Below are 27,857 nucleotides of genomic sequence, written 5' to 3'. Positions count from 1 at the left end.
TTGGCCACCTTTCTCCCTGACCTACCTTTTACATCTTTTATCTTGTTAACTTTTGTTTTGGCAGCTTTTCATCCAAGAGTGTGTAATTCTTTTAGATGATTTACTTTGATTCCCAACTTGAGACACAGAGTGTGGTCTTGGGCAGCTGAGAGGCTGAGTCGTGAGTTTGGAAGTCTAACACAGTAGACCAGGGTTGGGGTAATGTCCATTTTTGCCCATTCCCCCCCAGACTCCTCAAATTTCCCAGTGAGAATATGGGACTGTTCATCTCTTCAGAAGTAACTGAGGGCTAGTGATTGACATTTTCAGGCTTTCAAATGAAATTTACCTGATAACATGTTGATTGTGTTTAAATAAGTAAGGAGATCTGTCTCAACTTTCATGGGGATTTGATTCCCAGAGTAATGTTTCCATCCTTGGCTTTTGTTTCTTCCAACCACCGAAAGCCGGTTTAGCAAGCATGGGAATGTTTGCTTTTTATGCTTTAACAAAAAAAAAAAAAAAAAAAAAAAAAAAAAAAAATCTGACTGGTCTATTAGCAGCAGTGTGCTGGGACCCAACACGGGTTCGGATTAATCTAGAATGATGCTTTCTCTAGTCTCAAGTTCAGCAAGGGAGGGAAGCCTCTTCTGATTTGGAGGGGTTCGGAATGAAGTATTTTGAGTGATGTGAAGCTAAGACAGGTGCCCCTTTGGAGGTAGGTTTTCTTTTCCCTTTTAAAGCGGTCCCTGACTTGAGAGGTATGTGGAGCTAGGTTAGAATTGATGCTGCTTAATATAAATGGTCTGTTGTCTGCCAAGTTAATCTCCCACAGATTTCTCAGATTTTAACCCTTGGCTCTCACGGATGCGCGTATGGGAATTCCGCTCTGCAGAACGGAGAGGAGCCAACAGCATAATTAATACTTAGTCCTCACCCTTACCCCCCCTGGAATTGCCACAAAGCTTCCTTGAAAAGGCCCAGTGTTCTGTCTTTGAGTGACAATTTTCTCCACCCGTTTGAAACCACTTAGAAGAAGGTGGCTTTTGTATGCTCCCAAGATGGCTTTGCTTCCCCAGTTCTTCTTTTATCTCCATGTCCTGGAAGTGAGGAGGCTCATTTACTTCCAACCCTGACCCCTTTGAAGCTTTTTATAACTTTATAAAATAGGATCAGGCTTCTCACTTTTACAGGGAATATATATCAAGGGGATCTACATATAGTCCATTTTGAAAAATTTTTAAATTTAAATAAAACCAGATTCAAACCATAGGTTTAGACTTTAAAGGCCATCTTTTTAAGCACAGTTTCTTATTCCAGTCTAGAATTTTATTCTTGCTCTTAAATGATAGTGTTTCATTTCAAAATCATCCCCAGCTGACACTGCATTTCGTTCCTTTGTTTGAGTTCGTCCTCAAAGGCAATAATCCCCTGTATTCAGAGGTGTTTAGTGTGAATAGAATCCTAGTTCTGCTACTTGTGAGGTGACTGACTTGAGCATGCGACTGACTATTTCAACAAATCAATAGTCTTATCTTTAAGTTGGAATTATAATTAGGGTGCTGTAGACACAGAATGAGTTAACTTCTTTAGAGTGCTTTATTAGGTTCCCTGGTACAGAGAGAACAGCCACTAATTGGTATCTGTCTTTTGTTTGTTTGGTTTTTTTAAAGATTTATTTATTTATTATATGTAAGTACACTGTAGCTTTCTTCAGACACCTTTTCTTCTCTCTCCGGCCTGCTCGCCCAACCCTGCTCACTCTAGTCCAAAGATTTATTTATTTATTTGTTTGTTTGTTTATTATATGTAAGTACACTGTAGCTGTCTTCAGACACACCAGAAGAGGGCATCAGATCCCATTATAGATGGTTGTGAGCCACCATGTGGTTGCTGGGATTTGAACTCAGGACCTTCAGGAAGAGCAGTCCGTGCTCTTGACTGCTGAGCCATCTCTCCTGGTATTTGGCTTTTCTTCTCATTGACTCCTTAAGCACTGACTGGACCATGTAGCCTCTCACCACTAAGCTCTTCATTTAGTCAGTCCTTCATTTTCTAGTTGTTAGGTGTCTTTGCTTTCTCGTGTTTGTGGTGTGTGTGTGTGTGTGTGTGTGTGTGTGTGTGTGTGTGTGTGTGTGAGTGTTTGCAATGGTGTCTTATAGACTTGTTCTTGAGACAAGTTCGTTGTCAGTGGATGCTGCTGGGGACAATGGCACCTCTTGTTTTCCTTTGCTTAGATACTTGCTGACCCTTGGTCAGGTTCTTTGCAATTCTCTGCCCTGTGTTTGTGACACCCATGCCTAAGGGCCAGATTTTTTTTTTTTTTTTTTTTTAAAATCTGTGAAGTTATTTCCAAAGCACATTGAAAACTTTAGAGACAACCTGGTCCAACTCCTTGTTTTAGCTCTTGAGACTGAGGCTGTTAAATGTTCTATTCCAGCTCCTACAGGCTGGACTGACTCCCGAGTCTTCACTGTTGCACATATAACACTAGAGGGTAGGTGGGGGCATGGTGGTGGAGCTTCTACTCAAGAAATGATAAAATAATTCTCTGCTTTTCCATTTCAAATACAGGAGAGTGACTCCTACCATAGTCTTTTTGGTGGGAGAATCTTGTATCTGTGTTTATATAATCGTATTGTACCTTTTATATACATTTCATGAATGAATGTAGCCTTTCTATAGAACTAGAAATCCAGCACATGATTATATAAACTAGAATGTTTTAACGTTTCTATTAATTCTCTAATACTTTCTTATACTATGTTTTGATAATATTTACTTCCCCCCCTTCCCGTACCTCCCCCCCAGATCCACCCCCTCTCCACCTGCCCAACTTCATGCCTTTTTTATTTTTACGTTTTAAAAATCCTACCCACCAAGCCCACTTGATGCTATTGATGCTGCCCACATACTCATGGCTGTGAGCCCATCCATTCCTGCAACCATTACTAGCTCCTCAGTGAGGAGTGGAGGCTGGTAAGCCCCACCCTCTCCATGCTAGACCGCTGATTGGCTTGGTTTTTTTTTTTTTTTTTTTTTTTAAAAAACTAGCATTTTCCCTAAACCCTTTCTATGAGCCAGGAATGATTTCAAGAACTTTACATATCTCTTTGGGTCCTTCCAATAACCTTTTGGATAGGCACTGCAACTAGCATTTTGCAAAAGGTAGGTGCCTTGTCAAAGGGTGAGCATTCTGAGTTTGACACATGTTCTGCTACCTTGTATTTCTCCACTGATGCCAGGAGTCCGTATTTGTGGTGTGACACCATACACACAAAATAAAGCAGCTTTCAGGTAGATAGAGAAATAAATTACATGAATAGGCTGGGGCACTGGCTCTTTTTCTTTGTAAGTGAGGAAAGAATTCAAAATATGCAATTAAATTTATTTTGTTCTGATACAGCGGATTTCTAAGGCCAAAGGATGAAATTCCTTAAGTGATTAACCTGGCTTTGCTTAGTCTCATTTGATTTCATTTATAGGACATAATAAGCAGGGCCACATTTGTTCAATGCCAGTGCAATATGTTTATGACAGGATTTATTTTATCGTAAACACGATTTTGTGGTCTTGGAGGTCATCTCTAAAAAGAGAGGATTCGGGGGTGGTATCAAATCCTGAAAGCAGAGCTTAGTGGAGCTGGGGGAATGGGTGTGGATGGCAGGCACAGAAAGAGGGTCCCTAGCCCTAGTCATTTACCATGGTTGTGAGGATCTATCTTTTTCCCAGCCGTCTTGTTGATGTTCCCTGAGACTAAGGGTTTAAATGGTCTACCCAATAATTTTCTTCACCATGATAAAACTAGTGCCAGTTTGGATTCAACATGAATTAGCCTCTATAGTCTGATCTTAGAACAGAGCATTTTGTGTTCCTTGTTGTAGGGGAGCGCGATTTTTTTTTCTCATGTCAAGAGGGGTGTTTAGCTTGCTAGCATCCATCCTAACAGTACTCAGCCCAGGGCGCTGTCCTGTATTAGCCAAGAGCTCCTAATGCTATTACCAGGCCTAGGGTAATTATATTCAACAGAGGAATGGTAGTTTAAACACAAAAGCCATTGTGGATGAAGATTATACCCCTTTTGTCAGTCTTATAATTATGTGTGCCTGCTCTTGATAGATTTGCTTTGTTTTTGTGTGCCCCTTCAGGAGCATCCCTCACGAGCGGAGAATCCTAACTATTCTTCAGTGGCTTTCCCTGCCAGACAATGAGAGGTACTTGTTCTCCTCTCTTTTCTCTTCCTTCTTCAGGACCGTTCCATCTTGGCCTAGTGCTGGACAAAAACACTAGATGGATGGACTGTGACGTAGAAGCACAGCCAAGGATTGATGTTATTAAAAATTTTGTGCTTATTAACCTTAAGTATTATTTCTTTAAGAAGGTTTCAGTGACCGGGGGGACCATTTAATTACATGGATTATTCCAGCTGTTAATCCTGGTGACTTCAGCGACCTGAAGCAAGCTGTTGGCTTTGATTAAAGGAGTCAGTCTTCAGCATCTCAAAGAATGAAAGGCATTAAGCCTAAGTGTCCGTCCCCTTGAATATAGTCAGTTCTTTCAGATGGTGGCCACCTTGTTCTGTTATGTAAGGATCAGAGTCCCCAGTGATGTTTGAATATTTTCATTGTGACTCTTTAATGCTTTGAAGTAGCACTTGCTAGTTACCACAGTGAGAAGTGGTGTGGACGTGCAGCTCAGTGGATGAGAAAGTAATGGGAAGTATAGGTTTTCCATCGTACTAGTAACCATGGGTGGGAGACTCATTGGGTTGGAAGGATTTTGTTTTTAAGTTCTTTTAGGTTAGTGTTCAGTGATGGGTTTCGTGATGGCATTGGCATGTTTGTGTGTTACTCTGTTTTGCTTTTTCCTGTTTTCTTTCTATTGCCTTCCTCTGTGCTCCCTGACCCCCTTGAAGTGCTTGCTCATTTGTTTTATGTGTGATATGAATTGCTCTGTATAGCCTGGGGTTGATGCTGGTTCTGATTTTTCCCACAGGCCTTCAGTTTATGCCTTCTACTCCGAGCAGCCTGATTTTTCTGGACACAAGTACGGCCCTTTTGGCCCTGAGGTTAGTAGTTTACCATCTGCCTGAGGAGAACTTGTGTTTCCAGGCCACCTAACTTCCAAAATCTTATTTTAGGATTTGTACAAAGCCTGGCAATTTTTAAATCTAAAAGGCATAAACATTGTCAAATAATGTGTAAAACTTAAACTAAAAACATTTTTTTTTAAAAAAAACCCTTAAATGCACTTGTTTTTCTTACAGGAACTTTATTTCAGATTGCTTTAATATAGAAACATCCTAAACCTGGTGCCATGGGGAGTAGGGGAAACTGTAGCCTTGGAGGAAGGCATCAGTAGAACAGGTGAAGATTTGGCTACCATTGGCTAGGACAGAAGGGATATTTGAAGCCCCTGATACACAAGACACCATAACTAAATTTAACTCCCTTAAAATGCTTACACAGAGGGAAAGTTATTTATCAGCACCGGTAGCCTTATCATGATTAACCTGATATGGCATAGGAGAGATACATTTTATGGGATATTTGGACATAGATGTCTATACTGAGAAGCCATGGGTCCTCCAGAGATGCAGATGATAAAATGCATTCTTAAATGGGAGAGATGCTTCACTGAAGGCCTGTGGCTAATGATGCTAGTGACACTCCAGTTACCCTCAGCCACCCCAGTGGAAGACAGTGCTCTTAAGGTACCATTCACTAGAGCGTCAGGTCCAGGATATTATTATTGTTTTCTCATGGATTTAGGATGGAATTCTTCCTAATGTTTCAGTGTAGAGCTCTTGCACTATGCTGAAATCTGCAAGTCAAACTTTTAAAATATTTTCAATGCTTTTCATTTTCATCATGGGACACAGAGGTCATTGCAACAATGTAAATACTGATGTGAGCTGAGAAAACTATTTTAAAGATTCTTTGTTCATGGATACTGTCTCCAATTCTCTGGAAGCCCATGATGGCACAGTTGCTATAACGAAATCACTGCATTCAGCATAGGGCTATGTTAAAGATGCAGATAAATGTATCTTGATTGGAGCAGTTCTGAACAAACTGCTCTGTGTCTAAACAAAGGCAGTGAATACTAAGAAGACATAAGGATTTCTCAATGTTACAACATCAATTCAGGGACTGGTGAATTTTTTTTTTTTTTAAGTAGTGGAAACTTGTAACTATGAAACTGTCCATAGTTTGCCTTGAATCACGGAAGTTGTATAAATCCAAGGCTCTTTCATTCTTTTGATGCTTAAGTGTTATTGCATGATTATGAAATACAAATGATAAGATAAACATCTGTATACATGAAACACAAAAAGCAAGAATGGCTGTTTTATCTTTGGGAAGACTTTCTTTGAGATTAATTTAAGATGAACTGAAGGAGCCAGATTTTTTTTTTTAAATGTTAAAAAATATACCCCACTAAACACCTAACTAGTTCCATGTGTGCTATTATAAAGCCCAATTTTGTTGGAATAATATCCTTTAAGAGAGAAAAAAAAAACCCAGGAATTGGTATTGATATATTCATTCTTTTGAAAGTAAAGGCTGGTACTTGTAGAGGTTTGAGGCTGTTTAAGTTTCTTGGTAAGTAGAGGACTTGTGTTAGACTCTCAGACTGTGAACCTTCCCACAGAACCAGCTAACTTTCCCACAGAACAGAGTAATCAGAAAAGCCACCTCTAACTATGTTCAAATTATAGGAAACATCACCTATGTGGCAAGAGCTGGCTCTAAACAATACACAGTAGCTATAACACATTTGATACCCTAAATCCCACGGCTTAGCAGTAAGTGTTCTTTTTCAGGGACATCACTGGTTTTCTGATACATGTGGTTTTGTTATATCTACCTTGTGAAACATGCATTTTGAATAAGATACAGCCCAGTTGTCTTGAAATGCTGAGCAATGACTAAATGTTGCAAGGTGCAGAATGCTTTAATTTGGCACAGTGATGGTTTCTATGTCCATAATTGTTTATAAACACACGAGCCTTCCTCCCACAGTGTTTTTGAATTAATAATTGTAAGTATTCTCATTTTTTCCCCCAGAATTAATACTTCTTGCAGCTGGAGTTTCTTCCCTAGCTGCTGGGTAAACAATATTGATTATATGCCCTAGAGAATCTCATAGCCTGACCATGTTCTCATAAAGAAAAGGACATTTTCAGATTTCAACTCTTTCTCATGGTTCTCAGAATCTTCTGCTGAAACCAAGATAAAAATAGTTTTGTTCTGCCGAACTACAGCCAAGGCAAGCCAGCAAACCTTTCTCATATGATAAGCTTGATTGGTTTGCATACCTGTTTATCATCAGCACCTACGTGCACATATGAACATCTATGTATCGTCGGAGACCCTAAGTGTGCATGAGAGCACTGCACACACTAGATGAGAGGTTACTAAACTTACATAACTTTTGACAAAGAACAGGAAAAGAACTTGCCGTTAGAAATTGAACGGAAATGAGTTTAAGTAGCGAAGAGGTATATGGCACAGTAAGATGAATTCAACTGAAGTTTGTGCTTTATTTGCTTAATATTTGAGTACACTTGTTTTTCAGGGTGAGTCTCAAAAGCTATTTACTGAGATGACCAAACACGGGGCTAACATTTGGAGAAATGATGTATTGCTCCTGCTTTCGTAGTGTAATGGTGAATGTTCAAAATACGCTTGCTTTGGATTATTGGCACAATCTTTTGTTTTGTTTTGTTTTGTCTCTTTGATCTATGCTTTCTCTGTGACCTGTTGTTCGGCTGCTCTTCTGGGCCTAGAGGCAGAGCTTTGGCTGGCTGGTCCCTACCTTCAGATGGCAAAGTATCCTTCTGAAAGGCAGGGAAATTTGCACCCCGCCCCTCTCCCATTCTCTGAATAACCTCAGGCTAAAACTTCTAAATTCAGGCTGAAGTATGGCTGAACAGTGAACACTTAGCTTTCCATCTACCTCTAACATCCGAAGAAGGAGAAACATGCCTTTGTAATGACTGGATGAAAACTCCATCTGCTTACACTCCGTTTCTTCTGCTCTTCTAACCGGCTGCAATTGGAACGGTTCTCTTTGGGCGTCTTTGGAATGTTGGAGTTTCTTGCAAATGGCTTAGAGTCTGATGGGCAGTATTTGAGCGCTCGCAGAATGTACTCAGTGACCATGACATGGAAAAGCCCTCTTCCTTTTTTCCTGCTCTTCTCATGGAGACATGCCTAAACTAGAAGCATTAAAACCAAAGCAAACCAAACCAAAGTCTACAGGGCTGTGACTTCTGATCGCTCTGCCGGAGAGAGAGAATGAGATAGAACCAGAAATGCTCGTGCAGCCGCTTGCCCTGCGAACAGAGCAACAGCATGGCAGATGTCCCCCTTGGTTACACTAACACCGTTCCTCTTCCTGCCCCTGCCTGCATCCCAGTGACTCTTGGGACAGTCCTGCCAAGAGATGAGGTAGATAGGTAAATGGCAAGGCCTGCTGCTTTAATTCACCTTTGCACCATTAGCAAATCAGGGGCTGGTTTTCCTCAGCACGGGGGTCTCTTCATCACTTGATGGTTAGATGTTACTGCTCTCGGGATTTCCAAACAATACTTATAGAACCATTGTTGCCTCAGAAAGGGAGTCAGCTTCCCATAGCAAGAGTCTGAGTGCAGTCTTTCAAAGAGGATTTCTAATGCAGTAATCCTACGTGTTCCTCCTTCCTGATGTGTATGAATTCATTCAGGACCAACGGGGACTGCTTGTCATTCCAGTTTTAATTTGTCCTTGGTTGACCTTGCAAGTTGAGAACCCTCTGATACATTTGGTGGTGTAATCACATAGATGTCCATCAGTTGCTGAGTTGGAACCACCTAAACCTCATTCTCACCTTGAAGTGACCAAGTGACCTTGAGTCTGTTTGGTTACAAGCTAGTACTTTATCCATAGAGAGGTTTTTTTTTGTAACCAAGAAGCAGTCTGTCCCCAGTGCAGGAATCACAGAGCTTGCCTAATGTCACTTTCAGATGTACCCATACACTGGCTTCTCAGCCAAGGGCAGTCCAAATGCCTAGATCCTCTTACATCACATCCTGGTATCAGCAATGATTGAGACCCATGTTAGAGGCCTCTCTCTATAGAGGGCCGTGAGTCACCTCTCACTCTGATGTGTTCTCCCTTGAGGAGGACTTAGTTTTGCCAACTTAGACTCCGCTGACCCCAGAAGGGAACATATGAGCTTTACTCTCTGTCCCAGAGGGACAGGCGACCTCTGAGTACAGACATCTCTATCCGCCAGTACAGGAGAGTAGTTATGGCTCACCTCTTACTCCGGCTAAAAGACCTAAGAGGAAAGTTGCCCCTAAGAGGAGACAGGAAAGACCAGTTGCTCCTCCAAAGAAAAGAAGAAGAAAATTACATAGGATGGATCATTATACAGCGGAAACGCGTCAGGACAAAGTAAGTTTATCTACTGTTCCCAACCTCTGGCGGGCAGGTCTGACTTGAAAGCCCCTTTGGTGCTTTGGCTTGTAAGTCATCCGGGTAAGGTTGAAGAGAACTGCTGTGATCTCCTTGGCTCTGAGTCTAGGACCATCTGGTACTTTAGAGGTTAACAGTGATGTGAAGTCATCTTGCGCTTTCAGTACCACAGGGGAAAAAAACCAAAAGGGATACTTTGATCTTCTTTAACGTTAGTTGACCCTGAACGAACGGGATGATGCTATGGAGGCTGTTAGTGACAGTTTAGAGAGCTATTGATTCTGCCTGGGAGAAAACATTACTGTGATTTCTGGTGCTGTCTATTGAGAAGAATCTCAGAGGCTAATCGGGCAAATCTTTTCAAAGAATGCAGATTAGAACACAATAAAAATGCTGACTTATGTTAGTGGTGTCTACTTTCTGAGCTCAGCAGAGGTCTTGTGTGGATGAGAGAAAACTATGGGCAGACAGAGCTGCATAGTTTTTCCCACAATGGTAGTAACAGAATTTACTTTTTTAACATTTACATTCAAAAGAACCTTTGCTTATTCATTCTCTCAAAAAACCTTCAAATTCCCATGAGGCAGATTCTTCCTTCTGAACCTGATCGCTAAGAAGTTAAGTTCTGGATTTTACCTGAATTGTCCCATTGAATGAAGGAAAATAACTCAGTGCCAAGGATAGACATGTGTTATGCATTTCTTGTTTCTATGTCTAGACATGGATCTTGGAGGACAGTGTGTTTCCCAGACAAATACCATTTAGGCGCACATCTGTTAGTCCCTTCAGGTTCTGTGGCACATCTTATTCTGCAGCTCTCAGTTGAGATTTGAAATGCTGACTCCTGTGAAGAAAAGAGGCCCTTCTACCTTGTATCACGGAAGAAATGATACAAGAGAAGGTCACAGCTCATCCGAGAAGATTCACATGGCAGATACCAGGATGTGTTTGATTGGAACTGGTGCCCAGGCCTCTTATTCCCATCTTGGTTATCTTGGATGCATGCGTGTGGTTGTTAGCTGAGCTGTAACATCCATCTCAACTCGTGTATGGTGTTTGTCTGGTGGGAGGTTTCTTAAAGCCTTCCATTTCAGGATCAGAGATGAGACTCCAGAGGCAATCCTATGTTTGTGTGAATGCCCGTGACTTCTCTTGGAGCTATAGTGAAAGATGGTGGATTGGGTTTCTTGGCCTTTGGAAATGTTGCTTGGAGAAGAATTGGGAATTTGTATTTCATTAGTCTAACTAGAAGGAATTCCGAGGTTCATTTTTGCTTGTTAGGATTCTTGTCAATTCTTAATTTAATCTGTAAGAAAACAATGAAGTTGAGAAGCAGATTGGTAGCTCTCTGAGGTCGGCAGTTACGGTCTTTGGAACAAGGGAATCTTGTTTTATTAACGATGTTCTAATTCATTTCCCAGGAGTTGATCTTTTTATCCTCCAGTTTTTATGCTTTTGATTCCCTCAGAGCTCCTCTCTCTCTCTCTCTCTCTCTCTCTCTCTCTCTCTCTCTCTCTCTCTCTCTCTCTCTCATCATCATCATCATTATCATCATCATCCAAAGTCTGGTGATTTTACACAGAGAAAAAGGGATTTACACTCTCCATCTGACTTTCTACTCACTCTTAAAACTCTTGGATTTACAGATTATGAGTACATGATGGAAAAGCCATTTTGCACCTCAAAAAGGATTTACCTTAGTAATTTGTGATATTTCCATATCAAAATATTTCACAAGGGATGGGATAAGGAGAGCCTTTTATTCTTGCAAGAGTCTGCAAGCTACTTATTGCTTATTACCATTAAAAAAGGGGGAAATATTTCCTTGACAAAACTCTGCCTCTGGGCCAGAAGTTTTCTTTCCAGAATGTTCTAAGGGTAGAAGAACTATGGAAATTGAAAGGTGAAAATACATAAATAAATAAACACGTGAGGACTGACTTGCCTTTTACAGATGACAAATCCTCTGAGGGAGATTGACAAGACTGTGGGGCAGTTGATGGATGGACTGAAACAACTCAAGCTGCACCGTTGTGTGAATGTTATCTTTGTTGGAGACCACGGTAAGGCTTCATTTTGCTATTAAGAGAGAAGCTTCACCGGGTGTGGTTGGTACACGCCTTCAGTCCCAGAACTTGAGAGGCAGAGGCAGGATCTTTTTGAGTTTGAAGCCAGCCTAGTCTATAGAGTGAGTTCCAGGGCAACTAGAGCTACAAAGTGAGACACGTTCTCAAGAACCAAAAAGCAACCAAGCAACCAAGCAAACTGAAAAGACAGAAGCTTCCCAGGGTATCGAACAAAGAAACCCCTGCTCTCTGAGTCCAAAATTCTATTCTTAACTCCCCCCCCCACCCCCCTTTGCTTCAGGATAAGGAAGGAAATTAGGTCATGATACAAAAGTTAGAGAAACCCAAGGGTTTCTTCATTCCCATGTTCTTTGCAGGAGAGGCCTTGCTACAAAAATCTGTCTCCTATTAAAGTCTTGCAGACAGTTTACATGTGGTAGGAATGACTTCCTCTGTGAATTCAACGTGGCAGGTGATGGACTTCTGTCTCTGTGAATCATATCTCCAGAAGGAGTGTACAAAGTTGTTTAGCTAAAATAATACTTCTAAATATGTGAAGGAGGTAGAGATGTAGGGATCTTGTCAAACAAATGGCATTTTAGAAACATGGTTTCCTGGAGCTCTCAGAGGGACTCCGAGGCTGAAATCAAGGACTCAAGACAGTAACTTATTAAGAGAAGGGATCAGTAGCCTGTTCTCTCTTCCTCCTTTCTTTCTTCATCCCTGCTCCTCTCCTTTTTCCTCTTCCCTCCCTCCCTCCCTCCTTCCCTCCCTTCCTTCCTCCCTTCCTTTTTTCCACTACATAGCCCAAGACATATCAAGCACACTTATTCTACTGTCTCAGTCTTTCAGCACCTGGGACCGTAGGTGTGCACCACCATACCGTCGCAGGGATGGTTTCTCTAAAATACTTCTTAAATTAGAAAAACATTTTTTTTTTCTCATGAGTATTTTTTTGAGGCAATTGAGAAACCATAAATATCATATGATTATAGAGCTAAGGCCTCAGGGACTATCTGAAATATATATTTTTATTCAGCCTTCTCCTTAACCCCTCCCAGATCTAACCAGCCTCCCCACTTCTCACACTTCCTCCCATCCTTGTGTCTTTGTTTTAGTTTTTTAAATAATTCACTAAGTCCGGTTCCTGCTACTCATGTATCCAAGACTGTGGGGCCATCTTTGGAACATGATAGACTTACTGGGAGTTACACTCTTAAAGAAAACTGATTCTCCTCTCCCTAGGACTCACTAACTGTCAATAGCTCTTCAGTTGGAATGGGCACTCATGTTTCTCTCTCCCCTCATGACGGAGTGTTGACTGTCTTGATCTTGTGCAGGCAACCACAGGTGCTGTGATTTTTTTTTTTCTATTTTTTTTCTTTCTTTTTTTGAGTACAGTGGTTTTGTCATATCTAGAAGAAGACATGGTTTCTCTTTTGCCCTGACTCCATCTCTAGCTCTTAAGTTGCTTTCACCCTGTCCTCTGTGCTAGACTCCGAGTCGTTGGGAAAGGGTTGCGATAGGCATATGTTCCCCTTATGGCTGAGTACTCCAGAAACTTATTTTCTGAAGTTTGTCAAGTTGTGAGTTTCTGCATTAACTCTTGTCCACTGTACAGCAAACAAACAAACAAACAACCCTGATGAGGTCTAAGAGCCGCGCTGATCTGTGGATATAGAGATACAAGTGTAGAGGTAGTTGGACACTATGTTCTCTTAACTAAATAATAACAGTTGGCTTACCCCTGGGTCTTGTAAGCTCATCAATCATGTTCTCTTGGCCGGATTCATGTTACCAGATATGTTTCCTACTATGGAGCAGGCCTGAAATCCAAGTAGAGTGTGATTGATTACCCTCACAAAGTTCATGCCACATTGGTCCTTATAGCTGACAGGATCCTCGGCTGAGTAAGGCTGTTGACTTTTTTTTTTTTTTTTTTTTTTTTTTTTGTCCCAGTTGCCTACATAGCACCTTCATATACCCTGAAATCTAGCCACCAGAGAGGGAGCTTCATATTCAGTACCAACTGAGTTTTCAGAGAACATTTTTTAGTCACAGCCGTGCAGACTCAGTTCTAGAGAGTGCCACCTACGTTCTAAAACTCTCAAACCGTGAATTATAATAATGACCTTGGAATTTGAGGCCTTTCCCTTTTAGTAGAGAGTAAAATTAAAAAAAAAAAATTGATTAACTTCTTGGCAGTTCTGTTAATAATAGTTAGTGAACCTCCCTGGTTCTATTTTGGCTCCTGAGATTTTATTTCCAGAGCATCCTAGAAGATCTGAGAAACTGGGGTAAAGGGTGGGTTTTGTGGATGCTAACTTTGCTTCTCTGAGTAGATTAAATGATACCCTCTGCAAGATCATTCTCTACTAGTTTGGCTGAGTGGAAAGTTGTAGACTGGGTGGAAATGGCGAGCATATGACACACTAATTCAATTTAAGTTGCTCGGAAGTGTGGAGAGCATTAGCTCACATGCTAGCTGCAGACATCTAAGGTCCCAGTGAGTCACATGTCAGAGCACCATACAGGTCACATGCAGACTAAAACCTGTTCTCAATGTGCAGGCTGCTAAAACAAATGGATCCATTCGTTTTGGGAAGCCAAGGCACCTTTCACCCCACCCCACCCCCGAAAGGTAGCTTGCCTACTGTTTCAGGCCCTGGGCTTTGATGGAATGAATTTCAAGGGACCTCAGATCACAGCATGGCTCTTAAGAACCTTGGATGCTGTGTAGGCAAATCTCAGTCCGTTATGTTCAGACTGAAAACAATGGCTCCACACAGGTGAAGTCCGCCTGGAGGGAGGGGAGAAGAGGCTAGAGAGGAACCCAGGGCACATTCGCCTATGGTCGCTGTAATCAAGGGCGATTGCTCAATGTTGGAACTGCAGAAGTGACAGTGTTGAAATGTCACAAATAGAAGATTCTTTCCATCTTCCATTCATCTGTTTTTGGAGGTTTTTTTTTTTTCCCCCTTTCTGGGGTAATGTTTTACTAGAACACAAAACTGTTTATTATTTTAACTTTTTTAATTTGGAAAGTTCCCATGTTAAAAGAAAAAAGACACCTGACTGTGTTGTGTTAAGACATGTTTTGTTCTTTCTTCATGCTAATTGGTATTAAGAAATGGAAAGTGAGGACCACTGAGATGGCTCAGTGACTAAAGGTGCTTGCCATGTGAGCCTGGTGATCCGAGTTCAGTCCCCAAAATCTCTGAAAAGGTACACAGAGAGAACAGACTCCATCTGGTTGTCCTCTGACCTCCACATATACACTGTGACACCCTTTATTATGACTATACACAACAATAATAACTACAATTTTAGAAAGAAAAAAAAAAGAGGTTGATCTGGGATCTCTAGAAGTGATCATTTGAGTTTTACCAGATCTTGACCACTCTGGATTACATTCCTTTACTCTAAAACTTTAAGACCTTTTACAAAATCGTTAATTTTTCTCTCTTAGAGAATATTAACATACTAGATTATACAAGGCTCTCTCTTGAACTAAGGAAAATATGTTCTAAGACTCCTGGTAGATACCCGAGATTACAGATAGTAGTATGTCTGTCCTTTCTGATACACTTGTAATTGTGATAAAATATCATTTATAAATCTGACATAGTAAAAATTAACAATGATTCATAGTGATAAAGTACATATTTTTGATTGATAAAAATTCAATTAGAGTATGTGTTATTAAGAGTTATAACTGTAATTGTTTTTAGCTACTATGTGGTTACATCAGCTAAGTGGATGACTTACATCTTGAAGAAAATGGAAAAGGATGACAATTTCATTATCTTATTTAGAATGGATATTTAAAATTTGTAAATTATTTGCTTTTGAAAATTTCCATTGATTAGTTTTGGATTGTTTACGTGAAAACTAGAGTTTTCAAGACTAAGGCCATAGGAGTGGGACGTAACCAGTTGTGCGGGGGGAGGGGGGGGACCTCTGCACTGTTAATGTTCACTGTTCTGGGTCAACTTGTGAATTCTAAAAATGTCAATAAAGATCTCTATGGGGTTTAGATCTGTAGAGCTGCCAGAGTCTATAATGTTGGGATTGAAATTAGTTTCAAAATAGTGCACATTTTCCTTGCTCTGGAAGGCAGAAAACAGATTTGTGAGTAGGAACTAATACTGATGATTGGTTAGATTTGTGGGTAGAAACGAATACTGATTGGTTAGATTTGTGGTTAGAAATGAATACTGATTGGTTAAATTTTGTTTTCGCAGTAGACCTTGTCTGTGTGATAGACGCTACCCTCCCGGTTCCAATTATGTTGTTTGAAACTTGTTTTTACACAGTGTTTTGTTTTTCCCTTTGGGTGGTCATTTGGAATGATATTAGTTTTCTTTCCCCCATTTCTTGCCAGTATTGTTTTGTCAGTAACACCCAAGGCCACCAGTGAAGACGGTGATGTGATTATATCCTTAAGGCAGGGGACTTTCTAGAAAGAAAGGGAGCAGGAAATAGCATTGTTTAAGTGTGTGTGTGTGTGTGTGTGTGTGTGTGTGTCCGTCCAGAGGCGTCAGCATTCCCTGGAGCTGGAGTTATGGGCAGCTGAAATTGGTCTGACATGGGTTCTAGGAAGTGAACTCTGATTCCCCTCTAAGAACAGTATGTGCTTTTAACCACTGAGCCATCTGTCCAGCCCCAGAAATGACATTTTGCAAAAGAGAAATAGAAGTGAATGTTCCAGTCATTTGTGCCACCCTGTCCCTTACCCTGCTTGGGACAGATTCAAGCAATTAAAGAATAATCTTTGTCATCATGACTATCAATTGTGTTTTTCAAACATTATCTTATATATTTATTAATTTATTTATTTAGAGAAAATGGGTTTCTCAGCACTATAATGGGCTTCAAGGATCAAACTCAGGTGCTCACACTTGGGAATAAGCACCCTTACCCACTGAACTGTCTCACTGGACCTTAAACATGGCTTTTGGTGTTGCTGTTCTTGCTTCAATAACTCAAAGTAATAACTGAGGTGACACATTTTTCACCTCTATTGCACGTGGGGTGATATGGTTAAATGAATGTTCTGGATAAAGATTATATAGATACAACTTTAAAATGTCACATCAGAATAATCTCAGTCGTGATATTTCCTCTAATTTGCTGGAATATAATTAGAGATTTAATGAAATGTTATAATGCTATCTTTAGTGACTGTACACTTTTTTTTTTTTTAGGATTTTAATTTTAATCTGTCTAACAGTCCATGTGTGTGTTTCCATCCCATAGGAATGGAAGATGTGACATGTGACAGAACTGAGTTCTTGAGCAACTATCTGACTAACGTGGATGATATTACTTTAGTACCTGGAACTCTAGGAAGAATTCGACCCAAGTTTGCCAGTAATCTTAAATGTAAGTTGGTTTTGAAAATATTAAGTAGGTCAACTAATAATAAATGGAAGAGGTAAAGACTTGTTCTCTGCAGCTAGAGTGCTTGGGAAAGAAATCCCAGTTGAGCTTCAACTTTCTGATCTGTCGATAGAAGACTTATTACCTACAAAGACTATTGTGCACATTAACACATGTTATGAACACATGTTCTGGGCACAGAGCAGCATCTGACAACCTTTGCACTCGGTTTCATCACATGGGGATTACACTTAATTTTAAGCACGTTTACAATATAAGCATCTCTCTGTATGGGAGAGTTTTCTTGCTTCAAGGTAATGCTGATCACTTGGGTGAAGGTTAAGTCTGTGGGTTCCCTCAAAGTTCCTACGTGCCTCCTGGAAGGACAGCTCTTTCTATTTGTCAGAGTGATCTACAGAATGAATGAGAGCAAAAATACTATGTTCTTACAGACTGTTAGCTACTCTGAAAAATTAGAAATTAAAAAAAAAACTAGAAAAATGATGAGTCTTTGCTTTAACTTGGTTAGCATGTTCAGGGTATGATATGCCACTAACATGAGCTTCTGGTTTGTCTTGTCAATTGTGAAAACTAGATAGCTTTTCAGTATTCTTATAGAACCTTTTTTCATGTTATATAGGGCATTTTCATATTAGCGTATATATTTTATGTTTATAAGCATATATGTAGTTTTACTTGAGACATGCTAAATCAAAACAGAACCTCAAAAATACTAAGCCATGGGCATCGTTTCAAGCTTTGGAAACTTAAGGTTTCTCCAAGTTATGCTCCTAAGTTGACAAACTTATGTTCCTAAGTTGACACGAATGGGACACTTTCCAGGGTCAATGTTGTGAAATCGGCAAAATATTGGTGTTTCTTCCCTTTTTTCCATGTGCTTGTCTGTCCTCTGTGCCCTCAGCACCTTTGCTCCCTTGAACTGGAAGGCACGCCTCTTTACTTTTAGCACCTGCATTTTAAGGTGTATGCAAACATTTGCAAATCTATCTGAAAATGGAATTTCTGACATCAGTAAATTGGGTTAGATTGACTGGGGAGATTAAATCGATGAGAAACTTCCTTGGGAACCTTTGGAGTCGTACTACCTATAGTGAAATATTTATGGTCTCCGTTCATTTTGGGAGAGACAGTGAGCAGGTCAAGGAACAGCGCAATCGTGACCATATACTGTTGTTCACACTGAAACTCTTCCAAGCTCCCATTGAGACACGGGAGAAGCATCTTTAACACACCATGCCTAAGGTTCCTCATGCATAGACTAAGGGTTGTGGGGAATGATTAAATAAGAGACTGTGTAAATATAATAATATTTTATTTAATCTGTAACCAGTGCTATATGTTGAGTACAAAGATGAGGTCTTGGTCTTATTGTTGTTTCAGCTGAATAGAGACAAATTCTTATTTAATCCTGCCAGTGTCCTTATGGGATATGTATTGTCATTATCTTTATAGACAGTAGAAGTTAAAGGCAGAGAGAGGGTTGAAGGAGCTACCTCAGAGGGTGACGATCGGTGGCAGAGCTAGATTTGAACTGTGATTTGCTGATTCTTGAAAAAAAAAAAAAAAAACCTTAAATTGGATTCACTTACTGTGTTCCTAGGTATGTGTACAAGCACATGCTCCACAGTGCCATGTGCCGTAACACATGTGTGGAGGTGTAAGGAAAACCTGCGGGAGTTAGTCTATTCCTTCCACTATGTTGGTTCTGGGAACAAAAGTCAGGTTGTCAGGCATGGTGGCAAGCACTTTACTGGCTGAAGCAACTGGCCAGCCCCAGTTAATTGATCCTTAATCAGCTTCCTTTCTTCCTTCACAATGGCCTGGGTAGCAGGAAATGACGAGTTTAGACTTGAAGGACTATTGTCTCTCACAAATGCCTTTGGTGTTTCCTACCAACTCTCTGCGAAGTGTCTGAGGATGAAGTTGCCTGTGTTTTTGAATTGTCTACACCGGCAGTTCTCAACCTGTGGGTCACTACCCCTTTGTCAAACATCTATCTCCAAACATATTTATATTATGATTCACCACAGTGGCAAAATTATAGTTATGAAGTAGCAATGAAAATAATTTTATGGTTGGGGGGGGGTCATGACATGGGGAACTGTATTAAAGGGTCATAGCATTAGGAAGGTTGAGAATCGCTACTCTAAACTATCAAAAGGCATGGATTTATTCTGTTTAGCCCCCATGAAGACTATGTTTCGCAAGGCCAAAGAGTGTAAAGGCTCAGAACATGGCTGGATCAGTGAGTCCGTGCTGTGTTCCAGTTTGCAAGCCCCCCCTACCTTCTAAATCTATTTGGCTGATTGAGGATTCTGATCACCCTGGTCTCATTATGAACGAATGATCACAGAAGTACCTCTCGAAGCTCTTAGAGAGAAATGGGTGCACAGCGTGGACTCAAATATCACTGCCACGATCGCTTGCTTGCTGCCCATCAAATGCAGCCATCAAAATTTAGGTAGAAGGGAGTTTAGCATTTTATCTTTGGACTTCAGAGCTTTAGGACTAAGTTTCTAAAGATGATACTTAGTGTGTACATGTGCGTCCTTTAGGGGAACCCACATTTTCCACAAATATCAACAAATGCTTGTTATTGTTTATGAGCAGATGTTTGTGAAGTACTTACTAAGCAACGATCCCTGGGGACCAGAGCAGTCTAACACACACACACACACACACACACACACACACACACACACACACACAGACACACACGTGTGCGCGCGCGCAGCTCCACTAATGTTTCTGTGTCAGGGAGGGCTACACTGGGAGAGCTGAGTCTCCTCTGAATACTTCTCTTTCCTTTCTCCCGCTTCTTTCTATAATGACATACTGAAGTGCTCTTTTATTTGGCAAACAAACAGCCTACAATCTCTTTTTCCATTCAATCCCCACAGAGGGCAACCTTGACAATAAGATCCAGTACGTTCGCAGCTTTCATTTCGTCCTTCAGGCTAGTTCTGAGTGTTGGCTGAAATTGACTTTGTCTCCTGGCACACACACACACACACACACACACACACACACACACACACACACGTATACACACGGGGGCACACACATGTGAGCCCACAGCTCCAAAAGAGTGCTCACCTATGCAATTAGACCTGTGATGTCACCACAGAAACTGCATATCTGCTGCATTAGCATCTCATCTCACAGTGACTGGTGGCTTGTTCCAAAGCATTTCGAGAAACAGGAAGGGATCAGGAAGGGATGATGAAAGACCCCTAAAGATGACTAGCTCAGTTCCTGGCATGAAACTGCCAGTAAATTCATGTGAGGGCTACACAGGGATCTGTTTGGGGAAAATTTGAAGCAAGTTACCTAGCAGTACTCTTGAGCTTTGGAAGGGAGACTTCCTTTCTAGACAAGCAGTCCGGCATCATTGCAAGAGCTGCGGGCCTTGTGCCACTGGTTTAGCTACTTCTCTGTTATTAGAATATGAGACACTTACACCCAGTTACACATCTGTTCAAAATGACACTCAAAAGGGTGGAAGTATCAAGTCTCTGTAAAAAAAAAAATCACTTTTCTCTGTGATTGTGTTTTGAAATCTTTCTCCCTTTCTCTGCACAGATGACCCTAAAGCCATTATTGCTAACCTCACGGTAAGTGTGGCAAGGCCTCTGCCCTTGGAGCAGCTTCGATAGGCTCACCTGCCCATGTTTGCCTTCCCGGTGGGTGGTTAGGAACATTTTCCTCACTGACCTGCAGTCCTGTGTATTTGTTTCTCCTAAGCTTTCAAAACTTCTGGACCGAGGTCAACTGAAGACTCTCCAATGGTTTTGGCGATGCTCCAAACTGAGGCTTTGTTCTTCTTCTTAAGCCGAGCAGTATTTGCTCATGATTAATCAAATCTTTACTTACTCTCAAACAGATCTGCCCCCATCTTCTACTTCCCCCCTGGTTCCAGATAGAGACTTCAAAGCCCTTGAGCTTATCATCAGATAGGCCTGCACGTGTCTACCCCTCTCCTTTCACCGTGCCTCCCACTCCTTGATTTGAAGCAGTTGGGAAAGACCTTGAGTTTTAAACTGTCTTCAGTCTTGGGCTCAAGAGCCAGTAATTGATCTTAAGGATTCCTCACCCTTCTGATAGCCTATGACTTATTTCTAAAGTTGTCTAACTCCCTAGGAACCTGTATGCTTTTAGCATACATTATGTAATAGGGGTAACAAGTTCCATTTGTTTAGTAACCATCCTTTTGTTGGGCTAGCACGGTTTTCAAGAGACAGGCTGGGACTTTTTTTTTTTTTTTTTTTTGGTAGAAAAACCTCCCTCTGTAAGACCAATATTCACCTCTATTTCAGTGTAAAAAACCAGATCAGCACTTTAAGCCTTACATGAAACAGCACCTTCCCAAACGTTTGCACTATGCCAACAATCGGAGAATTGAGGATATCCATTTATTGGTGGATCGCAGATGGCATGTTGCAAGGTAACACAAGGGGAGCTGGTCTCTGTCTTGGCAAGCACTTATTTGGTACCTAGAAATTCTTTAAGGTTCTTGGTCATCATTAAGAGAAATCTGGGCTGGAAATCTCATGGTTTAAATGGGGTGTGTGTGTAGTAGTAGTAGTAGTAGTGGTGGTGTAGTAGTAGTAGATAACTAGTGAGAATAGAAAGAACCACATCTCTAGTTCCTGGGTCTTCTTTTAGTTTCTCATGCATCACTGTGCACAAACAAGTTTTATGGCAGCATTCTAGTTTCTATCTTTTATCCCTTGAACAACTTGCAAGACAGGTAGGGTGCTGCTGATGGGTTCCTGGCTGATGTGATTACATGTAGCAGTGTTTGTGGAAGGCCCCTAAAAATGTTAATCTCAAAACCTCTGTTGCTGTGGACATGCTTCATATGACTCAAAACACGGCTGGTGTTTGCCTCCATCAAAAGTCGTGCCCAGATCGGGAGACTACCCTTTCCTTGGGAGTCTGCTGTAGAGCATGTCTGGGGGCTCTGCCACTTCTACAGAGTCAGCCGCCACAAATTTAGTCATTTTTATGTCAACCTGGAAGCAGTGTTTTTCTCACTCATTCTTATTCTAACTTCGATTACAAGATAAGTATGATGAATATGCCTATAGTACCTATTAATAAGCATCAACATTTTTGATGGTAGAGGAGCCATAACGCACTTAGGTAATGGGGCCTTTCTGTCACAAAGTTAAGAGTAAATGATCGTGATGTCTTGTAAGCAATATTTTCATTCCCCCCCCCCCTACTTCTACATAGATTTTCTAGGTAAGGCCCGACTTTTTATTAACTATGCTATGGTTAGTGTTAAATTGATCACGTCATGGACTCTGATTTTTATTTTCCTACCAGGTAAGTTTACCTACAAATATTTTTTTATAGAATGCAGAGCTCCACGAACTAATTCAACATTGCATAGTTTAAAATGCCTCCTGTGTTTTGGGGCTGAGCCTGGTGATCACATAGCAGGGAGAGATATTCTGTTCAGTCCAAGCATGAGACATAGAGAGACTTTGACTTCTTTTCAAAATCACCCCTTTAACCTGGGGTAATAAGCAAAGCCATGGCACTAGAGAAATGAACAGACGTCCCTTGTCATCGCCATTGGAATGATGTAATCAAAACAGAGGCGCTTGGCTTCAGATCTTTTCAGGGATCTTATGTACTTCCAAATTTGCTTGCTATCAGTGTGCTTTGGGGCAGAACCCTAACTGATCATAAAATCGCTTTAATGTAGGAAGCCTTTGGACGTTTATAAGAAGCCGTCAGGAAAATGTTTCTTCCAGGGTGATCACGGCTTTGATAACAAGGTCAATAGCATGCAGGTATGTCTACAAAACTGAACTGAATATGAGTTTCATAATTCTCTGGAGGGGATGGAAATCATGGGATTTGTGAAGCTGGAGGGAATTCGGACACAGAAGTGATGCTGTTCATGGAAGCAGAAATGGTTAACTGTGTCTCTTTTCTTTTCTTTTGGAAGACTGTTTTTGTAGGTTATGGCCCAACTTTTAAGTACAGGACTAAAGTGCCTCCATTTGAAAACATTGAACTTTATAATGTTATGTGTGGTAAGTCACTTGTTCAATCAAACCTGGTGAAACTTTTGGTCAGTGAATTTCCTTACTGCTAGAGAAAGAAATGAGGTGTCTATTTTCTAAGACCTCTCCCTGAAAAAAAAAAAAAAAAGTAACTTGCCCATTGGTTCAAAGGACAGAATGTCACCCCCTTCTAAGGCTTCTTTGTGTTCCTTCAACAGTTGACTAATGGGGAGTTTTCATAGTGTTGGTATTGGCAGCCTTTGGCTGATCTAACATAGCATTGCAGTTTGACACCGTTGGTCGGAGACACGATGAAGCAAGAGTTCCACGCAGAGCCTTCTCCCACCTCCCTCTCTTACATTGCAGCCCAGTGAAAAATTTGCCAGCTTGCATCCCAGCCAGCTATTTATGTGCTCCTAATTATTTTTCTTCCTTGAGCTTCTTGTTGCTGAATGAGGACAGCTTTTCCTATTTAGTAAGGGAGTGCCAGTCTGGTGGTTAGAGGGGGAGTCTGAAAGTCGGGTCTCCTGGGTTCTTTTCCCAGGTTGGCTGCTAGCTCTTCAGTGTCCTGTCTCTCAGCTTAGGCAAGACACTGTGTGCCCACTTGGCAACCATTCAGTTGCTGTGAAATCACCCCGTTTATCCCTTGGTGGCCCATCAAGGCTCATCGCCAAAGCCTCTTCTTGTCCCCACACTTTGGTGGGGTGCATTGAAGGGCAGGCTGGGCGGGTTTATTAATTATGTCTTGTTTCAAAATTTGGTTTTAAAAAGTCGCGAAGAAGTCCAGAAGGACAGTGGTCCCAACATTGTCACACACACATTCCTCCACTCCAGGTTTTTGAGGATGACTTATTTATGCACTTGCAATGAGGAGAAGTGTTATTTCAAGAAGTGTTAGCAGGGCATTGTAAGGTTGGAATGGTTCAGGAGATGTGCAAGGAATGGTTGACGTGGTAATTTAGTATGTTCTCTTGTGATTTGTGTTCAATATTTATAGGATCTTGGAAGGTGAAGGGTTTTGATTCTTACCATATCTCATCAGAGAACAAATAAGCAACACTGCATCCTTTTCTTTCTATCAGATCTCCTCGGCTTGAAGCCAGCTCCCAATAATGGAACGCACGGTAGTTTGAATCACCTACTACGCACAAATACCTTCAGGCCAACCCTACCAGAGGAAGTCAGCAGACCCAATTACCCAGGGATTATGTATCTTCAGTCTGATTTTGACCTGGGCTGTACCTGTGATGATAAGGTAGAACCAAAGGTAGAGATAATCTTTTTGCTTTATCATTGAAAATGTCTGTTTGGTGTATAAAGCATTGTTCAGTAGAATTGTCTGTAATACTAGAGTTGATTTTTGACTCCAACATCTAAAATGGAGCCAGTGACTGAGTGTGACTGAGGGTGAAAATTTTCACTTTAGTGTTGTAAATTTAAGTTTAATATGCTGAATAAGGCCTGTGACTACCATCTTAGCCAGTTCAGGTCTGGAGAATGAAAGGAGCAAAAAAATGTTATTTTTCTGAATTCACAATATACAGTCAGAAGCTGGGTCTTTTACACAATTGTGTATTTCCAGTGATTCATGGTGAACCATGAATATCAGTGATTGGTTTATAGGTATAGCCATGCCAAAGTGGTTTTGAAAGGCCCTTGAAATGTTAAGGGTTTCCAGAGGACTATTTGCAAAACCTGGGCAGGGAAGAAGGGAATCCGTGGGAAGTGGGAACTGCTCTGGGGCTGGCAGAATATCTGCCAAGGCCTGAAAGGTGAGGGCAGGTAGAAAATCACTGGGGAGATTGACAGGAGCGAGGGAGGAGGGAAGAGAGAATGGTGTTTGTTAGAAGCCGGCAGCCTGGACACTGTGGCCGGTGATCTCGCAGCAGAGCACTCCAGGCTCTATTGCCTCTACTTGGCTCCCGCTGACTTCCATGGAAGAGCCCGACTGTAAGCCAAAGGACAGGGGTATTCTTGACTGCAGCCCTGAAAGTCACCTTTCTAGGTGAGCAGGGTAAGGAAGGTACAGGATGGGGTGTCCTTGAAAACACACCACAACATACGAAACAACAACATCATCAACACAAAACAAAACAAGACAAAACTCCAAAGAATTAAGCAATAATTTGCTTATTGATTTTTTTTTTAAAGTTAAGATTTTTACATCTACCAACCAGTGCTTCTATTAGCAGAAATGAACCAATGTTTCCACAGAACTGAAAAGATGCCTGTGCAAAGCAAAGGTGTTGGTTCATTTTTATATGCTGTATAATTATAGGTAAAAGGATGAGTTTTTTTCCCTTAGTCTCAGAAAAGTGGGTAATAATTCTCCTATTGCACAAATCTCTTTTTCTTACCATTTGTCCCCTTCCAAGATTCCCTGGGGGCATAGGAGCCACAGTTTTGTATGCGAGAGAGAGAGAGAGAGAGAGAGAGAGAGAGAGAGAGAGAGAGAGAGAGAGAGAGAGGAATACATTTTTCCCTTCCTCTACCTTTCTGCTTCCATCTTTCTTCCCACCTTTGGTCTTGATAAGAGGCTAATGAGTGAAGGGGAGGCAACACTCAGAAGCTGGGATGGGAGGCTGCTCAAACCAATAAAAACCCACTTACTAAGAGGATGGCAAATAGGTTTAGAGGACTGTATAGTCACTGTCTATATGTATAGACCTCTAGTATAGACGTATTTTGAACATATTGACCTCTAGTGTAGATTTATTTTGAATATACTGACCAAGTATATTACATAAATTTTGCATTAAAAAGGATTTCTCAAAACATCTAGCTTTCTTTCCCTCCCCATCTTTCTTTTTTAGCTTCATCTACAACATAGCATTAATGGGATTCTGAAAGTAGTGTGTAATTCTCATGCTCGACTTTGTATTTCTAACCTTGTGTGTGTGTGTGTGTGTATGTGTGTGTGTGTGTATGTGTGTGTATGTGTGTGTATATATATCAAAGTAACCTATGGTATAATTTTGCATATGGGAGATTTTAATGTGGCTGCTATTGTAGGCTCTGGATCATGTGACTGTTTGATTAATCATTATTTCTGAGATAAGATACATTTTTGTGTATTACTACATGAACCTGTAGCTCACATTTCTCATTGTAATTAGTTTCCTTTGATTTATATAGATAGATCATACTGCTTTTATTCATTTTACTGTCTAAGAACATTTGGTAATTTTCAATTAGCTTTACAGTAATTCAGTGAACATTATTGTGTATGAGGTTTTATCGTTAATGATCGAGAGTCTCAATGATAGGTGATAGATAGGCGCAGGTGCTGAGCAGTGGCTTTCATTGCTCATCATTACTCTCTAGAAGTATTGAGGCATGACTGTTTGGATTTGATAAAATACACTTTTATATATCTGTTTGGTGGATCACTTTAGTGTAGACAGGGATTAATCTGAGATATGGGACACTACTGTATTATTTTATATGTATGTGCCCCCAAATAGCCATCCTTAACCAACCTGGGAAGTTATGGAGATTGCAGTCTTCAGGGGAGGGTACTGGGTCAGTGGGAGACTAATAAAGGTGCTCTCAGGCATATAGGTCTAGTTTAGAATGCAAATGGGAGATAAAACAGCAGCTCCCCAGGAATGTGTGCCACATTGACAGACACTGAGGCTTTCTTTGGGATTTAGCAAGATGCTAAGTAGAAAGAAGGGAAAAGGAGACAAAAAGGAATTTCTCTGATTTGATTTCTTTCCTTTTCTGGTTTTTACATGTGAAGAACAAATTGGAAGAACTAAATAAACGCCTTCATACCAAAGGATCTACAGAAGGTAAGGGAGCATTTAACAGCCAGTAAGGCTTGACTTCTAGTCTTTGAAAACTGATCGTAGACTGGAAGTGGAGAGATGGCTTGTTGTTCTTCCAGAAGATCTGGGTTCTGTCCCAAGCACTCACATGGCAATCATGACCAGCTCCAGTTCTAGGAAACCTGATGCCCTTTTCTGGTCTCTGTGGTCACCAAGCATGCACATGGTTGGGAGACATACATGCAGGTGAAATAACCATACACATGAAACAAAACAAACAAAAATCAAAGACTTCCTATTTCTTATATGATGAGCACAATATTTTTAAAATTTTCTATATGTATAGAAAATTGATTTTTATATCTATGAACACAGTTTGCCATCTATCTTGGGGGGAATTCACTTAGTGTTTTGATTTCCTTTAATATCATTAAAGCTCTAAGAAAAAGGAAACAAATCTACCGGGTATCTGATGGGTCACAAGTGAAGGTGCTAACGGGGCCTTCTATGATGAGAATGGTCGTCATAGTGATAAAATATTAGCTCCTGGTGCTTATCCCAAAGCTGATCCGCCTGAGTATATCTGCTGATCCGTGGGTATTAATGGAGAGAGGTGCCTAGAGGAAATCAGATGTCTTCCATCACACTCAGAGTTATCTCCACCCTGACCCAGTCTCCTCTTATTTTATATCTGACCATAGCAAGCACATGATAGTAAATTTGTGATAAGCCAAAAACCAAACACAAGACAAACCAACCAAGAATCCCAATGAGATCTACCATGGAAGAAAGACACATGTCTTGTTCACATTTTAGTATGTGGAATGTAGGCTTAGTGCAGTCTCCTATGATTATTGTGGACTCTACACTGAAGAGTTGCCCCTTATGGGACGTGCCATGCTCACGGCAGCAAACAGAACTATGTACTAGATATCAGCACTCAAGTGACTTCACTTATCCTCACAGCTCACCAGCCCAAATCAGATTCGTGATGCTAGTGATGTAGAGAGTATATTCTTTCCACTGGGACTCCATCCTATAGGTCACATGACTGCAGTTTAAGACAGAAAATAATTAGGAGTAGTAAGACAATCTATTATGCAAACTCCTTCTTTTGAATGATTTTATCTGTTTTTTTCTTTTTTTTTTTTTTTT

At 40.8% G+C, this 27,857-nt stretch overlaps 1 protein-coding gene across 7 annotated transcripts in view; it reads left to right on the top strand.

Annotated features, from left to right (window-relative positions):
* The window catches only part of Enpp2 (ectonucleotide pyrophosphatase/phosphodiesterase 2), a 114,829-nt gene that overhangs the window by 66,990 nt on the left and 19,982 nt on the right, over positions 1–27,857 (top strand). For 3 of the 7 annotated variants that reach the window (XM_021217293.1, XM_021217291.1, XM_029547854.1), the window contains exons 10-19: positions 4,128–4,193; positions 4,975–5,047; positions 11,398–11,506; positions 16,769–16,894; positions 20,495–20,526; positions 21,229–21,356; positions 22,629–22,716; positions 22,875–22,962; positions 24,015–24,199; positions 26,675–26,726. In XM_021217293.1, the coding sequence (XP_021072952.1) occupies positions 4,128–4,193; positions 4,975–5,047; positions 11,398–11,506; positions 16,769–16,894; positions 20,495–20,526; positions 21,229–21,356; positions 22,629–22,716; positions 22,875–22,962; positions 24,015–24,199; positions 26,675–26,726 (947 nt within the window). Of the gene's footprint in view, positions 1–4,127; positions 4,194–4,974; positions 5,048–9,266; positions 9,423–11,397; positions 11,507–16,768; positions 16,895–20,494; positions 20,527–21,228; positions 21,357–22,628; positions 22,717–22,874; positions 22,963–24,014; positions 24,200–26,674; positions 26,727–27,857 lie in introns of all 7 variants that reach the window. The other 4 variants (XM_029547851.1, XM_029547853.1, XM_021217290.2 and 1 more) reach the window with 3 other exon arrangements.

This window comes from Mus pahari, chromosome 17, assembly GCF_900095145.1.
Source record: "Mus pahari chromosome 17, PAHARI_EIJ_v1.1, whole genome shotgun sequence".
NCBI lineage: Eukaryota > Metazoa > Chordata > Mammalia > Rodentia > Muridae > Mus > Mus pahari.
Note: the sequence above shows the minus strand (reverse complement) of the source record. Positions and strands in the feature narration are given on the sequence as shown.